General features: G+C 45.9%; 1 protein-coding gene across 3 annotated transcripts in view; it reads right to left on the bottom strand.

The window, feature by feature from the left end:
- The window catches only part of PARG (poly(ADP-ribose) glycohydrolase), a 303,202-nt gene that overhangs the window by 255,950 nt on the left and 28,519 nt on the right, over positions 1-18,733 (bottom strand). The window contains exon 3 of one of the 3 annotated variants that reach the window (XM_075349011.1): positions 13,706-14,257. The exons of 1 other annotated variant lie outside the window; for it this stretch is intronic. In XM_075349011.1, the coding sequence (XP_075205126.1) occupies positions 13,706-14,257 (552 nt within the window). Of the gene's footprint in view, positions 1-2,840; positions 2,957-13,705; positions 14,258-18,733 lie in introns of all 3 variants that reach the window. One more of the 3 variants, XM_075349013.1, reaches the window with a different exon arrangement.

Genomic DNA, 18,733 nt, shown 5'->3' with positions numbered 1-18,733 from the left:
TTATATAGCGAGGTGTCGCGGTAAACAATGCATGGACCGCCGCTGATGTCACAATGTAAAGAGTTCATCCCAGCGGGGATCTCCAGGAATGCGGGGGGCATTGCTCGGTAATCCCCCTGCATGAATTGTATTCACCTTGTGACATCCGGAACTTCTCTGCAGCGACATGTGGCAGTAAACAATGCAGGGACCCCCGCTGACGTCACAAGGTGAATAGTTCATCCCAGCGGGGGATCTCCAGGAAAGCCCCCGGTGATCCTCCTGCATGAACTGTGTTCACCTTGTGCCGTGCACCAGACATTCAGTGTTCTTGCAGTGTTTTACCAACACCACTCTACAGGGAGGTCCGGGGATGTCACAAGGTGAATACAGTTCATGTAGGAGGATCACCGGGGTTTCCTGGAGATCCGCTGCTGGGATGAACTCTTCACCTTACTCACCTCTCTGCAGTCTCCTGGGTCACGTCCCATGGGCTCCAGGACCCGCCGGTAAGCAGCTGATTACGTCCATCGGTGAAAAGCCTGCCGGCTTTTTAATAAACAGATGATGAATCAGCTGATCTTCCCTGGACGTAAACGATCGGGTGATAGCATCAGCTGCTTACCAGCGGGTCCTGGAGCCCATGGGACTTTTAGACAATCAGCTGATGTGTAATCTGTTTAAGGTCCTTGAACCTGTGTCAGGTTCAAAGACCTGAATTAAATATCATCTGATCAGAAGGCAAACCGATCAGATGATGTGTCATCATCTGATCAGTTTGCCTTTCAATCAGATGATATTGGATCCGGATTGGACACCGCGGGACCCTCGACCCAGGACTACGGCGGAGGGGGGTTCTTTAGTTCAATAAAGATGGAGTCACTAATTGTGTTGTGTTTTATTTCTAATAAAAAATATTTTTCTCTGTGTTGTGTTTTTTTTATCTTTACTAAAAATTCATGGCGGCTATGTCTAATATTGGCGTGACACCATGAATTTCAGGCTTAGGGCCAGCTGATAATACAAAGCTGGCCCTAACCCCATTATTACCCAGTGAGCCACCCGATACCAGGGCCGCTGGAAGAGTTGGATACAGCACCAGAAGATGGCGCTTCCTATGAATGCGCCATTTTCTGGGGCAGCTGCGGACTGCAATTCGCAGTGGGGGGGGGGCAGAAAGCTTGGGCCACCCTGTACTGCGGATTCCAGTCCCCAGCTGCCTAGTTGTACCTGGCTGGACACATTAATTGGGCGAAGCCCATGTCGTTTTTTTTTATTATTATTTTATGAAATTCATGAAATAATTAAAAAAAGGGCTTCCCTATATTTTTGGTTCCCAGCTGGGTACAAATAGGCAGCTGGGGGTTGGAGGCCACCCGTACCTGCCTGCTGTACCTGGCTGGCATACAAAAATATGGCGAAGACAATGTCGATTTTTTTTTTTAATTCATTAAAAAAAGAACAAAAAAAACAAACACATAACCCAAAAGGGTTAGGGGTAAAAAAAAATGCTTAGGCTCTCGCTGCATTTTCTATTGCTAGGGTAACTTAAACAGCTACTGGCTGCTAACCCCTCCTGCTTGGTGTTACTTTCACTGGCAATGAAAAATCCAGTTAAGCCCTTTTTTCTTGAGTTTTTTTGCCAAAAAATTAAAAAAAATTCCATGGGCTTAGCCCAATTTTTGTGTCCAGCCAGGTACAACCAGACAGCTGGGGACTGGAAACCGCAATGCTGAGTGGCCCAAGCTTTCTGGGCCACCCGCTGTGTATTGCAGTCCGCAGCTGCCCCAGAAAATGGTGCTTTCATAGAAGCGCCATCTTTTGGCGCTGTATCCAACTCTTTCAGTGGACATGGTGCCAGGTGGCACGCTGGGTAATAAGGGGTTAATCCCAGCTTTGTTTTACCAGCTGGTATTAAGCCCGAGATTCTTAATGTGAAGCCAAGTTTGACTTGGATATTAAGAATCTCCAATAAAGGGTTAAAAAGAAACACCACACAAAAAATACTTTATTAAAAATAAATACACAGACACACTTAGGGACTCCATCTTTATTACTCCCTCTCACCCCTCCTCAATCCTGGTCTTCTGTCACCGATCTAGCTCTGCTATATCAGAAAGCACGGGGGAGGAAGAACGCTTCAAATCCCCGTGCTGTCTAATCACTCAATGAGTTAGCAGAGACTGCAGGTTGGTAAGCGGTGACATCACCGCTACCACCGTTGCCATAGTAACCTAATGAGCAGGTTGCTATAGCAACGGTGATCTCCGAGCACCTGATTCCCGGCGCCGCTATTCACCTGCATGAGCCGGTAAATAGCGGTGCTGGTAAACGATCTAATAGATCATCATTTTCCTGTCACTTTTATTCCAAAATGGAGATTGAAAAAAATGGGCTGAACAAGGAAATGATATCAGAACACCTTTTTTTCACATCCAACTTTAATGAGCTGAAACAAGCATTCAATAGTAACAAAAAAGCATGAAAAGAAGCAGGAAAAAAAGCAGGAAAAAAAGCATGAAAACATGAAAAAAAGCATTAAAAGAAGCATGAAAAGAAGCATGAAAAAAAAGCAAGAAAAAAAAGCATGAAAAGAAGCAAGAAAAAAAGCATGAAAGCATGAAAAGAAGCATGAAAAAAAGCATGAAAGCATGAAAAGAAGCACAGAAAAAAGCAGCTTTTTTTGTGCTGAAAAAAAAGCACCGTGGGCACAAGGCCTTACACTTTTCTATAAATACCCAATAATCCAAAACACAATCTGGCATCCATTCAGGCAAGTTAATAAAGAAAAAAAGCCAAGAAAACAAGAAGCCGGAAAAACTCAGAGGACAATGAAATGAAGCTCTCCGGCTGTAACTTACACGTCCTTGTAGGAGCACTCAACTGTCTGAAAATCAAAAGGTCTCTTCCAAATCCCACGTTTAACTTGCAGGGCGGCAAAGAACGCTAATCCGCAGGGTGCAATGTACCGCCTCATCTGGTGAGGACACAACGCAGGAGAGTCACTGGAGAGAACATGCACAGCAAAGCCCCAGACATTGCCAAGGATCCAAAGGTTTAACTTGTGACAACCAAGTGATAAAATCCTAAGGCTATGTGCGCACGTTGCGTACAAGCCCTGCAGAAATTTCTGCAGCGATCTGAAGAGCACATGTGCGCTTTAGATCGCTGCAGAAATGTCCGTAGTGAGCGCCGATTCCATGCGCTCTGCCTGCAGCTCCTGCCATAGACAGAGCAGGAGCTGCCGGCAAAGCGCAGGAAAGAAGTGACATGTCACTTCTTTTTGCGCAGCGCTTCGGCAGTAGCCGAAGCGCTGCGCTCTTAAACGCCACGTGCGCATGGCCCCTGCACAATCTCCATAGACTGTGCAGGGGACGCAGGACGCATGCAGTTACGCTGCGCTACAAAGCGCAGCGTAACTGCATGTTTTTACGCGACGTGCGCACATAGCCTAAAACTGCGGCTGATGAGATAGAAACAGGGACCCCTGAAATGTACCCAGAATGGGTAAAGTAGAGCATGTAACCGGGTGGGAGTCTAAGGGAATGTGCACAACATGTTTTCAGGCAGGATAACACTCAGTTATTAAAAAGGACAACACTTCAGGAAACACCAGCTTTCTTTTTTTGTCATTTCTCAAGCACTTTGACTAATGGCAGTTAAAATTGTTTTTTTCTTCTTTTAGATGCAGAAAACAAAAAAAAAAAAAAAAAAGTTGCTGATAAAAGCCTAATGGCCATCTGGTGTCTTGAGCTTTCCCATTGACTTGTATTGTGAAATATTAAACAGAATCTGTCATGTTTTTGCCCCCTAATCTGAGAGCAGCATAATGTAGAGACAGAGATCCTGATTCCAGCGATGTGTCACTTACATTGGGTACAGAAAGAATTCAGACCGCTTTACATTTTTCACACTTTGTTTCATTGCAGCCATTTGGTAAATTCAAAAAAGTTCATTTTTTTTCCTCATTAATGTACACTGCACCCCATCCCCCCTCTGGTCAGAAAAAAAAACAAATTTAGAAATTTTTGCAAATTTATTAAACAAGAAAAACTGAAATATCACATGGTCATAAGTATTCAGACCCTTTGCTCAGTCACTCATATTTAGGTCACATGCTGTCCATTTCCTTCTGATCGTCCTTGAGATGGTTCTACTCATTCATTGGAGTCCAGTTGTGTTTAATTAAACTGACAGGACTTGATTTGGAAAGGCGCACACCTGTCTATATAACACATCACACCTCACAGTGCATGTCACACCAAATGAGAATCATGAGGTCAAAAGGAACTACCTAAGGAGCTCAGAGACAGAAATGTGGCAAGGCACAGATCTGGACAAGGTTACAGAAGAATTTCTGCTTTACTCTAGGTTCCTAAGACCACATTGGACTCCATAGTCTTTAAATGGGAGAAGTTTGGGACCACCAGAACTCTTCCTAGACCTGGCCACCCAACCAAACTGAGCAATCATGGGAGATGAGCCTTGGTGAGAGAGGTAAAGAAGAACCCCAAGATCACTGTGGCTGAGCTCCAGAGATGCAGTAGGGAGATGGGAGAAAGTTCCACAAAGTCAACTATCACTGCCGCCCTCCACCAGTCAGGCCTTTATGGCAGAGTGGCCCAGTGGAAGCCTCTCCTCAGTGAAAGACATATGAAAGCTCTCAGAGGGTTAAAAAAAAACACAAAAAAAAAAAAAACACAACACCTGAAGAGACGAAGCTAGAACTTTTTGGTGATAATTCTAAGCAGTATGTCTGGACAAAACGAGGCACTGCTCATCATCTGCCCAATACAATCCCAACAGTGAAACATGGTGGTGGCAGCATCATGCTATGGGGGTGTTTTTAAGCTGCAGGGACAGGATGACTGGTTGCAATTGAAGGAAAGATGAATGCGGCCAAGTACAGAGTTATCCTGGAAGAAAACCTCTTCCAGAGTGCTCTTGACCTCAGACTCGGTCGAGGTTCACCTTCCAACAAGACAATGACCCTAAGCACACAGCTAAAATAACAAAGGAGTGGCTTCAGAACAACTCTGACCATTCTTGACCGGCCCAGCCAGAGCCCTGACCTAAACCCAATTGAGCATCTCTGGAGAGACCTGAAAATGACAGTCCACTGACGTTCACCATCCAACCTGACGGAACTGGAGAAGTTTTGCAAGGAAGAATGGCAGAGGATCCCCAAATCCAGGTGTGAAAGACTTGTTGCATCATTCCCAAGAAGACTTATGGCTGTACTTGCTCAAAAAGGTGCTTCTACTCAATACTGAGCAAAAGGGTCTGAATACTTATGACCAAGTGATATTTCAGTTTTTCTTGTTCAATAAATTTGCAAAAATGTCTACATTTCTGTTTTTTTCTGTCAAGATGGGGTGCAGAGTGTATATTAATGAGAAAAAAAAAATGAACGTGTTTGAATCTACCAAATATCTGCAATGAAACAGAGTGAAAAGTTTAAAAGGGGTCTGAATACTTTCCGTACCCAATGTACTGGGCTACTCAGTGTAGTTTTGATAAAAACCCTGTTTAAATCAGCAGTATATCATTAGAGGACTACTTGGCGTGCTGCAGGTAGTCCAGCATATTCATGAGCTCTATATAACTGCTAGATCTGCAGCAGAGAAAACATTTTTTCAAAATGACAGCAAACAGCCCAGTAAGTGACACATCACTGGAATCAGGGTCTCTGTCTCTACATTATGCTTCTCTCAGATGGGGGAGCAAAAACCTCGAGACCAATCCCTTTTAAGAGTCTTCAGAGTGGAGATACCCTTAAAAAGGGAAAAGGTACCACCTGAAAAAAAAAAAATAAAAAAATAAAAATATTAAATGGTTTAATTTAATAAAATATTTTTATGGCGTAAAATATGAAAACTAATTAAAAAGTTTTTGATATGTTCCACTTTTAAACACTAGGGGAGCAGCTGCTGAAATTTGCCATGAAAGCCTAGTGTACAGCTAGCCTGAATTACAACTGCAGTAAAGGTAGGTAGGGACACCTCACGTGTCTGACCTCACGTGTCTGACCTCACGTGTCTGACCTCACGTGTCTGACCTCACGTGTCTGACCTCACGTGTCTGGGCGTTTGCAAAAGGATAACGGAGGATGAAGTTTAGGATCACAATGCACAACCATTTTGTTGGTGACTGCAAAGTGATACTGAGATGTGGAGAGTGTCAGAGGACGGCTGCAGCACAGATTCTTTACGTTGTTGCTGCTGCTCGCTATATCATATGCTGGGTTAGATATGCAGAGTGTACCACGTGCTGTGATTAGATAGGCGGAGTGCAAGACACACTGGGATTACATACAGGGCTCAGTGACGTCTATCACATGACTTGATTAGATTTGCAGTATCTAATGTATGTAATGTGTGACCACACTCCATTCATTTCTATGTGAGCAGTAGTGTGATGTGTGACCTCTCCCCACTTCTATGGGAGCAGTGATTTAAGGTGCGACAACACTCCATCCATTTCTATGAGAGCAGAAGTGTCATTTATGACACCACTCTATCCACTTCTAGGTGAGCATTGGTGTAATGCGATGGGCATTAGATACACATCTTTAGGTTGTATCACAGATGGTGGGCATTAGATACACGGCTCTGGGGAATATCACGCATCAGCATTAGATGAATGACAGGTGGTGGACATTCGATACTCCCCAGAGCCATGTATCACATGATGTACATTAGACACAGCTATGCTGCTATGTCAGTGCAGTCTCCTACACAGGCTATACACTACAGTGACATAGTAGAGCTGAGCCAATGTTCAGAGCACAACAGTGTGAGGATTACACTACTAGGCTCTAATGTGCAGACTGACAGCAGCGGTGATCAGTCTGGTACTGTACTCCTAATCCCAGCCTGCTGATCACTGCAGCACACCCCTCATCCCGGACCCCCGCTCCTCCTGGAACACTGGTGTCCCACATGCACTGAGCGGTGTGTGCAGTGACTGGGGAAAAGTAAAAAAAACTATAATATAGCGTCAATATCCTCCCACAGCTGTGTCCAAGAGGTCAAAAGAAGCACAAAAGCCTGAACATAGACACAAGTCGTCCCTCTTAAGCATTATCTGTGGGCTTTTTCAGGCAGATATTGGAATGTACCCAACGAAAAGAGATGTTCTGTGCACAATCCCTTATCCTTAATCTAGTAAAGATTCCACTTTCATTATTTTTGCCTGCTGTAGTCACGTGGCGTAGTCATGATGTCACTGCAGCAGCCAAGTGAACAAACACCGGGGCAGTGAAGGAGCGTCAGCACTGGAGTGGCATGGGGGAAGTAAACACCGGGGCAGTGAAGGAGCGTCAGCACTGGAGAGGCATGGGGGAAGTAAACACCGGGGCAGTGAAGGAGCGTCAGCACTGGAGAGGCATGGGGGAAGTAAACACCGGGGCAGTGAAGGAGCGTCAGCACTGGAGTGGCATGGGGAAGTAAACACCGGGGCAGTGAAGGAGCGTCAGCACTGGAGAGGCATGGGGGAAGTAAACACCGGGGCAGTGAAGGAGCGTCAGCACTGGAGTGGCATGGGGGAAAGTAAAGAGTTTATTATTTAGTAGAGCAAGCTTATAGTATACGACCATTTACTTCATATAGCAAATGGTCATTGGTTCCCTTTACCTTAGTACAACCCCTGCAAGTCTCTGTATCCTGAGTGTGTAGATAACCTGTCTGCCCATGTGGTTGGCCGTACCAGCCTGATCTCCTTCTTGCACTAAATCAATGGGTTTAGAGAGTATACCTAACCCACAAGTTTCATCCCTCCTTGTGCTCTGTGGGGACATTTCTGAATACAAGCTCTGGTAGAAACCACACCCGAAAACCACATGCGGTTTGCCGCGGTTTTACCGCGGTATTATTCGCGGTATTGCCGCGGTTTTGCCGCATGCGGGTTGGCATGTGCTTTATTGCATTCAATGCAATAAAGCACATTGAAAAAAAAAAAAAAAAATCATTTAATTCTGAGATAGTAGATAGACAGAAGAATAGATAGAGGGATAGATAGAGGACAGATCGCTGCATTTCCCACGGTCGGCAGTGAGTTCACATTACCGGCCGTGGGAAATGACCAGTAATTACCTCTGCTGTCTGCTGCTTTCATTCAGTGCTGTGTCTGTGACAATCGCGGCTGGATGGAAGCAGCGCAGGACCTGTGTATTACGCCGGAGCTTTGGTGCGGGAGGGGTTAATAAAATGGTGAACAAGGCTTGTTTGTTTTATTTAAAATAAAGGATTTTTCGGTGTCTGTGTTTTTTTCACTTTACTTACGGGTTGATCATGTCAGCTGTCACAGACGCTGCCATGATCAAGCCTGGGGTTAATGGCGGTGGTCCCCCACCATCATTAACCCCTTGTATTACCTTGCTGCCACTGCTACACGGTGGCAAGAAGAGCCGAGGACACTCCGGTAGTGCCGCATAATGCATGCGACAGTGCCGGGGCAGCTGCGGCTGATATTCTCGGCTGCCGGAGGGGGAATGAGGCGGGGGACATTAACCCTGCCCCCCTCCCTCCCCAGCCTGAGAATACCGGGCCGCCGCTGTGTGCTTACCTCGGCTGGAAGGTAAATATACAGCGGAGCCCACGTTCTTTGTTTTCTATATTTCCGTTTTCTTTCTATGTGTGTTCTATGTGTCTGTGTCTGTGATCTATGTCTGTGATGTCTGTGTGTGTGATCTGTGTGTGTGTTTACTCTCTGCACGGCTTCCTCTTCCTGTAATGACATCACTTCCCTGCAAAACCGCAGACATGCAATGTACATTACCGGAGGTAAACCGCGAAATACCGCAGGGAATAACGCAGGAAAACGCAGTGAACCGCACAGAATTTGCTGCCTGCGTTATTCCCTGCGGGATTTCATGATTAACATTGGAGTCAATGGAGTGAAATCCCGCAGCGATGTGCGGAAAAGAAGTGACATGCACTTGTTTTTGCTGCGGGATTCCCACAGCAAAACATGCAGCTGTCAAATTCCGCCCAGTGCGCACAGGATTTTTTTTCTCCATAGGATTTGCTGGTGATTCACTGCAGAGATGTTATGAACATTTTCTGCAGCGAAACATGCAGCAAATCCGCAGAAAATCCAGTAAGTGCGCACATAGCCTTAAAGCAAAGTTGACGCTACTTATCAATAAAATTATAATCAAGAATAAAAATATTAGGCCCCCACTCCTGTACAGGTGACTTCAGCTGTTATTACGATAGACAACACCTCTGTACACAGGATCCACCATTTACAATAGTCGATGTCACAGCTCACCTCCTCCCCCTCCCATCACAATAACGTCTGCACAGATGACAGGCATGCCAACTTAACTGTCCATTAAAAAAGGGGTTATCCGGCTTATTTTACTTATTTTTTGTTATTTCACTATTGGGCTACATTGGGGCAGGTATGTATATAGCAACTACCTACCTGCCCTGCCGTCAGCCCCTCTCCCGCGCCTCAGATAAGTCATGTGACTGTTCCTGCCGTGATTTTGCTGCTTCCTGTGAGGATACGTCAACAGGGGCTGGACCTTGTTGACGGGCATCACAGTCAACGTCATGTTGCCGCCCTGCAGCCAACCAGGTACAGTGCAATGAGCCCCCTCCCCCTGTGTGCTATCTGTGCCATATATGTGCCCAGGTCCTGAACAAACAGGGTTGCGCTCTCTGTCTAGGACACCATCAGAGCAGTTTGCCACAGCTCATTGTGATGTATGGGGCCCGGGTAACTGTGTCCCCACTCCCTCGTGTGCTGTCTTCTCTACTCACACTAATGAATGCAGCCAGGAGCAGAAAGCAGAGATGTCACCTGACACCAGCGAACAACAGCACTGAGCTCTGCATCACCTAGCTGTAAGCAGGCTGCACTCATCACAGCACAGAGAAGATAAAACATGGGTGAGAGGGGCAGAGAACAGAGAGCAGGGGTGAGAGTGCTGGGGGAGGGAAGAGAGTGCACAGGTGAGAGCGGGGGTGTGCTGGGGGGCAGAGAAGAGTGCAGGCACATGTGAGAGAGAGGGGGGAGGGTGGTGTTGGGGAAGCAGAGGAGACAATGCATGAGGTTGGATTATACATACATTATATAACTCAAGGTGCGTGCAAGTATGTATATGTGTCTATATATAATAAACTCACATTGGGGGCTATATATAGTCTTCATTACATAGTATTCATCTGTCTGTCAGCTGTTTGGGCAGATTGCTGACAGGGAATGAGTGTGCAGGGGGCGGAGCTGGACAGTGAGGCCGGGTGGTGCCAGCTCTGACTGAGGTTTGGTACAGGAAAATGTCATGTTTGGTTGAGCTGCAGGTAAACAAAGCTGCAGAGAATAAAAAGGGATAATTCAAGGGGAACAAAAGTTAGGCTGTGCGCGCACGTGTGCGTATTGTATGCAGTTACACTGCGTTCTGCACTGCTGCGTAATTATGCTGGGGACACAGGACGCATACAATCTATGGAGATTGTGCATGAGACGTGCGCACGTGGCGCATTAGGGTGCAGCGCTTCGGCTGCTGTCCGAAGCGTGCGTTCTAAGAAGTGACATGTCCGCGATAGCACAGGTAGAATCGGTAATTTACATACTCACATGGTCCTTCCTGCTGTCCGTGATACTGATCTTCGGTCTCCAGCCCTCCAGTTTCCCCCCCGCTGCTGCCGGCCGCAGTGAAGTGAATATTAAATGAGCATAATGAGCGGCAGTCGGCAGCAAGTGGCAGCAGCGGCAGGAGGGCTGGAGAAGGTGAGTAAATGTTTTGGTTTTTTTTTCACTGACATGTGTGTGTTCTCCGGCGCGTGTCACACAGGACCGCATCCACACTACACCCATGTGGTACGGGTGCGGGCCGTGTGACACCCGTGCTGCCGGAGAAAACACTGACATGTCAGCGTTTAAAAAAAAACGCACACACGTACAAACGCACACGGACACACGTTCCGTGTGGTTTTACGTGTGTGTGCCTGCTACAATAGGGTAGCATTGCTGAACGTGTCTCAGTGCCGCCGGTACGTGCAAAAAATGACAAACACGTACCGGCGGCACGGATGTATGTCGCAGGCCTTAGATGGTGGCTAATTGATTGATTGGCCGGCAGCCATCTCTTCCGAGCCCCCCATCCACACTGGAATGCTCTGCTCAGCGGAGCGCTCCCATTTTTTCCACGAGAGAGTTGCTGACAGACACTTAAGGAAGCAGCTTATCTCCAAAAAATAAAAAAGGATCAGGCACTGGAAATCTGACATGAGGGATCATTCACCAACCTATGGAAAATTGTACAGTATGACCCCGTATATAAACGAGTAAGGGTGACTCTAGTGGTCCTTTACAAAAGGTACACTAAACACATGAGTAAAAATCTCATCAGCGCCTAAATAAATATTCTCACAGCAACTAAAACAAATTACTGTATTTTTCAGACTAAGACGCACTGGACCATAAGACGCACCCTGGTTTTAGAGGAGGAAAATAACATTTTTAAGCAAAAAATGAGGTCATGACACACTGTTATGGGGCGAGGATCTGCTGCCGACACTGTATGGGGGTAGCTTTTTGTTTTGTTTTTTTTAACGGCATGCAGTTCCCCCAATTTGGATAACCAGCGAAGATAAAGTCTCACAGCTGGGGGCTGGTATTCTCAGGCTGGGGAGACTCACGTTATTGGGAGCCCCCCAAGCCTAAAAATATCAGCCAGCAGCCGCCCAGAATTGCCGCATCCACTAGATGCGACAGTCCTGGGACTTTTCCAAGCTCATCCCGATTGCCCTGATGCGGTGTCAAATCGGGGTAATAAGGAGTTAATGGCAGCAGCCCATAGCTGCCACTAAGTCCTAGCTTAGTGATGGCAGGCGTCCATGAGACACCCCCTCATCACTAAGCTGTAAGTGAAAGTAAATAAAACACAAACACCCCAAAAGTCCTTTATTTGAAATAGAAGACCCAAAAAAAAAAAAAAAAAAAAAAAAAAAAAACACACCACACAACTCTTTCACCACTTAGTAACCCCTAAAACACCCAGGTCCGATGTAATCCACATGACGTCCCACGACGCATCCAGCTCTGCTACATCTGACAATCACAGAGAACAGCCATAGAACACGACCGCTCTCTGTGAGGGTCAGGCCGCAAGTGAAGTGAGCCTCCAGAATCAGCGGTGACTCCAGCTATTACCACACATCACCTGACTGAAGTCACCGTGGATCTCGGTGCTACAGCCTGCTCCTGCCTCTGATGACCCGCTCCACCACCACCGGACCCGCTCCACCACCATCGCACCCATCAGACTATAACACCCCCACTTTCCCCCAAAATTTGGAGGAAAAAAAAAAAAGTGTGTCTTAATAGTCCGAAAAATACGGTATTTGCTTGGCAGGACCTTTTGCTCTGTGGACCCAGAAAATCCACGTATTACAGTTATCCATTTATTAGATTGGTACGTGTGGCTTTCCCTAGAGACGGTAATGCATTACCAGGGCAGAGACACAATAGCCCCGCGATTACCCAACAGGATACAACAACCTAAGAGAGCGAAGATCTGGAAAATGGGGAGGAACTGAAACATGAAGTATTACATAAACGTTGAAAGGGTGGGGAAACTTGGAAGTGACTGAAATTTTAACACTAGAACTACAGGACTCGTGACACCTATATAGAAATACATGGTGCAAAGAAGTCAAAATGACTACCTCGGTAGTTCTAGTGTTAAGGCAGTCGGCTCACTGTCCTGTGGAGGAGTCGTGTAGCGAAGACAACACAAAAGAAAGAAGAAAGCTAAAAAGCTTCTGCTATTAAAACCCAAGTTGCAGAGGGCTGGTGGTCTCTCACACTGCTGTGTTAATAGATGAAAGCCTAGACACACATTACCAACTCACATACAATAGAGAGCAAAAATAAGCCTTTCCACAAATGTTACAAACCAATAGATAAATGATTTATAAATTCTGAATTATAGCTAAAACGTACAATGGTGCCCCTGATGATGCTTGTGTAACAATCTGTGTCAGGGCTTTGGCTGGTGGTCACAGTCAGTTCGGCAGTGACCGGATTACACCTTATTCCACTCGATCTTTTCCTTCAGTGATAAGCGTCTGAGTTCAGCAAAAAGACTTGTGCAGCTCCGCAGCGGTGTGGAGACCGGCCCCAAGAGTCTCCATTTCTATGCCCATCATTCTAGAATCATGACGTAGTGTGAGGCTCAGTCCCTAAGGGAAGAGGCATCTAGGATGCCAGGCCTGGCTGCCAACTGGGCACTGGACCTGGGGAGAACAAGTCTTTTTGCCCAACTCTAGTTTGTGCTTTTTGGTCAGACCTTTTGCAGACTTGTTAACCAAAGACTTGCACTAAGGTTCCTAATGTGTGTGGTCCTCATATGCCCTGGCATTGGTACTTACCAGCTGCGATTTACTAAGACAAGATTTGTTTAGGATCAATGTGACAATCCAGATGCTTGCACATTGCCGCTGTGCACGTGTCACTCCCAGCTAAAGCCACTATAGGTGGATGAGCACAGGCGGTTACACAAGAAAACACGGGAGACACAGATATACATTGATTAGAGCGATTACAACAAAACACTTTTTTTAAAATTAAAAAACGCACCATACTGCCCACTTCTCCGTGATATACTTTTTCAAAGATACTCCTGTGCGTAGGCTTGAGTGGAATATGTAATATTAGTGACACTTGCACACATGCAGACAAGTCTATTAGTAGAAAGAACAGTAGGCTTTACCTCAGATCTTCAGACTTTCTTGAACCGACATGACCACTCAACTTCCCAATTCTTTGGCTGGCGGATTTTTTAACATCTTCATCTGACGCTGAAGGTTTGATGTCTACTGCATCTTTCTCTTTACAGATCTCATGTGGATTCTCTCGCAGGCCATCACTTGGCTGTGCACCCGACTCCTCAGTCTTCACATTAGTCAGCTTAGCGGAGTTAGCTTTGCTTTCCTGGCCTTCGGAACTTAGGACCTCCTTGTTGGCACCTGGTTTATAGTTTTCGGGAGTACTTTCTGTGTTTCCACCTCGACTTCCAATGGAAGGCTTGTGGTTATTAGATACAGCATCATTTGGGGTGTCACTTGTGGTGGGATCAATATCAAAACTAATCAAATGGACTTCTGATGAAGATTTTGTTGGGTCGCCTGTTGTGGAGTTGTTTAAGTTGGGATCTTTATCTTTAATTCCCAAATTTCCATTACCACCATCATGAGAATTGTTCTGGCTCTCCTTTTCGCTCATCTTTCTGGCTATATGGCTGTGACTGTGTTTAATAGGACACCTGTATAACAATAAAAGTTTCAATAAGCCCATGGAGGCAGCGCACCGTTTAAATTATCAGATAACTCTGATCATACTGCGATATAACAGACAGACTATCCTCTAGTGCCCATGCACTAATGCATGTCTGCAAACCCCAGCCTGTGGTATTTAGGATACAGACACTGAACAATGAGACGGATGATAGACAGCACAATAAAGCTGCATTTACTCTGTAAGAGAACCGTAAACGATCGTCCTTAAAAAAAAAAACGCACGTGTTTCATGATTATTTTTCTCAGCAGTGCATCATCCTGTATAAACAGGTCAATGGCAGCCTGTGCACACCGAGCTGTCTACTGCATAGTTTACTTTAATCTGCCTGTGCAAACGTGCATTTACAGTGGCTTGCGAAAGTATTCGGCCCCCTTGAATTTTTCAACCATTTCCCACATTTCAGGCTTCAAACCTAAAAGATAAAAAACTGTTAAAGCTCGTGAAGACTCAACAACAAGGAGGGGCACAATTGTGAAGCTGAACGAAATTTATTGCTTATTTTAAACTTTTAGAAAAAAAAAAAAAAAAAAAAAAAACCCCTGAAAATTGGGGCGTGCAATATTATTCGTCCCCCTTTAAGTTAATACTTTCTAGTACCACCTTTTGCTGCGATTGCAGCTGCAAGTCGCTTGGGGTATGTCTTTCAGTTTTGCACATCGAGAGACTGAAATTCTTGCCCATTCTTCCTTTGCAAACAGCTGGAGCTGAGTGAGGTTGGATGGAGAGAGTGTTTGTGAACAGCAGTTTTCAGCTCTTTCCACAGATTCTCGATTGGATTCGGGTCTGGACTGTGACTTGGCCATTCTAACACCTGGATACGTTTATTTGTGAACCATTCCATTGTAGATTTTGCTTTATGTTTGGGATCATTGTCTTGTTGGAAGACATAGCTCAGTCCCAGTCTCAGGTCTTTTGCAGGCTCCAACAGGTTTTCTTCAAGAATAATCCTGTATTTGGCTCCATCCATCTTCCCATCAATTTTAACCATCTTCCCTGTCACTGCTGAAGAAAAGCAGGCCCAAACCATGATGCTGCCACCACCATGTTTGACAGTGGGGATGGTGTGTTCAGGGTGATGAGCTGTATTGCTTTTACGCCAAACATATCGTTTGGTATTGTGCCCAAAAAGTTTGATTTTGGTTTCATCTGACCAGAGCACCTTCTTCCACATGTTTGGTGTGAGATGCAAGTTTGGATGGACGGCCGGGTCTTGGTAGATTTGAAGTGGTATGATACACCTTCCATTTCAATATGATCGCTTGCACAGTGCTTCTTGGGAGGTTTAATGTTTTGGAACTCTTTTTGAAATCAAATCCAGATTTAAACTTCTCCACAACAGTATCATGGACCTGCCTGCTGTGTTCCTTGGTCTTCATGATGCTGTGCTTTAAACAGAACAATGAGACTATCATAGAGTAGGTGCATTTATACGAAGACTTAATTACACACAGGTGGCTTATGTTTAACATCATCAGTCATTTAGGACAACACTGGATCATTCAGAGATCCTGAATGAACTTCTGGAGTGAGTTTGCTGCACTGAAAGTAAAGGGGATGAATAATATTACACACCCCACTTTTCAGTTAAATTTCGCTCAACTTCACAATTGTGTCCCACCTGTTGATTCTTCACTATAAAACATTAAAATTTGTATCTTTCTTTGAAGCCTGAAATGTGGGAAAAAGGTTGAAAATTTAAAAAGGGAGCTGAATACTTTTGCAAGGCACTGTAAACAGCTGACAATAGCAAACTCATCAAATCGGCAGTTGTATCATACCACTGGTTAAGCCATCTAAAAAGACCCCAAAAGACCAAGCAAAATGAACCATCTCAAGAGCAAAGCTAGAAGAGAACACCCGAGGGCTCCTCGGCCATGGATTACCCAGTAACCTGATATGCAGTGGAGGACAATAACAGGATTAAAAGGACCATCCTATCAGGAAAGAAAAAGGGCTGGAATTAATTTCAACCTATTGGTTCGGCTCTCTGCAACAGTCATGGTCTCATGTGGCCCCTCAGGAAAATTACATTACCCACCCCTGATAAACAGGATACTTTTGCGTTGTCCCAGGCAAAATCTGAAGCACCGCTCATACCAAGAATTATTAATTCATCTGAAAAGGTTATACATGTGATAAAAATAAATAATTACTGCTCAACCAAACAATGCCAAGACCGCAATGTTTTATGGTGTACGTGGGGTTCAAACGAGATACCTCCAACTTGGTCTATGTAGGTCCCCACCAGATGTGATGCTCCATGGCAGATCAAGAGAAGGTGAGAATAAGCACCTTGCATGTGCCACCCATCCACCTACTGAAGTGCAAAGAAATATCCAGGCTCAAGAAACACATTTTTTTGTGTAGTATTTTAGTTTTTTTTTTACTTATTTTGAAGACCATCAAAAATAAATTTTCCCTTGAAGGCAAACTGTCAGGCTGTGTCCGCACTTTCCATTTTCACCTGCTTTTTAGGTCAGTTTTGAAATGCAGCGTTTTCATGCCAATATGCATGCGTTTTGATTTTCCAGCAAAGTCTATGGAAAATGTGGATTTCTTGTGCGCACTTTGCGTTTCCAGACGCAGCGTTTAATTTGCATAATTTTGGGCAAAAACTCTGCATTCAAAGAAGCAACATATCAATTGTTTTTGCCGTTTGGGCTGCGTTTTGCTAACATTGAAGTCAATGAGAAGTAGCAAAAAGCAAGTGTCACAAACCACCGGGGGGGTCACTCAGAAATCCCCCGCGCTGGCTACCAGTACGTCACAATCGGGGGGTAACAAGTGGGGGTCACCCCTCCTTTATACCTCCCGACCGACAGACAGAGCACGTGACGCGCTCTCTAGCGCCCCTCTTATAGTCAGGCCAATTATGGAATTGCCCGACAATAAGCAAGGAGGCCGCTATACTACTTATGCCGATTATTGAAGGGTCCCCGGTGAGAGTAAGGTATATATTCCCCCGACCTCCGCGGGCGGAATATATAAAATCTCCCCGAATCTCACTGGCCTCCCCACAATAATCCTTGGCACAATTCGCTGCCACCAACCGCTTCACGGTAACTATTAGCCGAACACACAGACGTGGGATTCGAGATCGAGATAACAGAACAGCCCAAGATTAATTATATAATTTAATCAGCCTAAAGCACACTAGAAACTACAATATATACAATAGGGAATCTACAGAATATACATATGTCAGAGTACAGTTACAATCAAAGCATGGGTTACAAACAGGCATACACAGTTCCAGCAGTTACCTTGTTGCGTCTGGCCACAGGGGGGCGCTGTAGACCAGGTTTCCAGGAACTCCCTCACAGGTCTTTCCCAACCAGGCCCCCGAGCAGAAGAACACTGGAAAATGGCCGAAGTAGGGTTATCAACCTGGGCAATCCAGGTCCCCTCCTACCTTAGTGACCTCACAGGGAAGCACTGCCACTCCCCCTGCATGGATCAGAATTATCCAGCAAAGGGGATATTGGCCATAACTTTGCCTGGGAGCGTCGTAGGCGGACGCCAATGCTCTCATTGTGACAGTTATGAATTTAGCTACAGAACGAGGGGACTCATGACCTGTCTGCCAGTTCCCCATTGGCTGATATCACGCCTGGGGCATTTCCCAATGTCCTGCTCCCATAAAAAGGGGGTGCCGGCATCGTCCACATGCGGAGACACCATTTTTATGGTTGCCATATTTATCGGAAATATGGCTTGCGAGATATGAACCATTTTTTACTGGAGTCGTTCTGTCTGCTAGTTCCATAGCCTTGCTAATGAGATACAACTCTTGTTACAGGGTGACGGCAGGGAGTCATCCTGTGTCCTTTGTCCTAAGCCACCTAATTTCCATATCACAGGACATGGCCATGGGATTTGTTGCTAAACCAGTTGTGTGAAGGAAAGGGGGGGTGACACCAGGAGAGGGCTTCCTGACATACTTGAATATCATGATTTATCGTCATATCTCCGGATTTACCTCACACCTCCCCCCTTTTGAGGGCGCTAGGGGGCAGCACACTCCGGTGTTCCCCCGTGCGCCCGTCCGCGACCTCTCCTTGTCGGGACAGCCCGTCTGCGTTACCGTGGTCACGGCCCCTTTTGTGGCGAATGGTGAAGTTGTATTGCTGGAGCGCAAGGCTCCATCGCAACAATCGCCCATTCGTCCCAGAGACGGTGTGCAACCAGCTGAGGGGATTGTGGTCCGTCTCCACGATGAAGAGGCGCCCGTATAGATAGGGTTGCAGACGCTGCAGGGCCCACACTATGGCCAGGCACTCCTTCTCCATCGTGGAATAGGCAACTTCCCTTGGTAACAGCTTCCTGCTCAGGTACAAGACTGGGTGCTCTTGGCTCGCAGAGTCCACCTGGCTGAGCACCGCACCGAGGCCGAAGTCACTGGCGTCGGTCTGTACTACAAACGGCCGCGTGAAGTCGGCTG

This window comes from Anomaloglossus baeobatrachus, chromosome 5, assembly GCF_048569485.1.
Source record: "Anomaloglossus baeobatrachus isolate aAnoBae1 chromosome 5, aAnoBae1.hap1, whole genome shotgun sequence".
Taxonomy (NCBI): domain Eukaryota; kingdom Metazoa; phylum Chordata; class Amphibia; order Anura; family Aromobatidae; genus Anomaloglossus; species Anomaloglossus baeobatrachus.
Note: the sequence above shows the minus strand (reverse complement) of the source record. Positions and strands in the feature narration are given on the sequence as shown.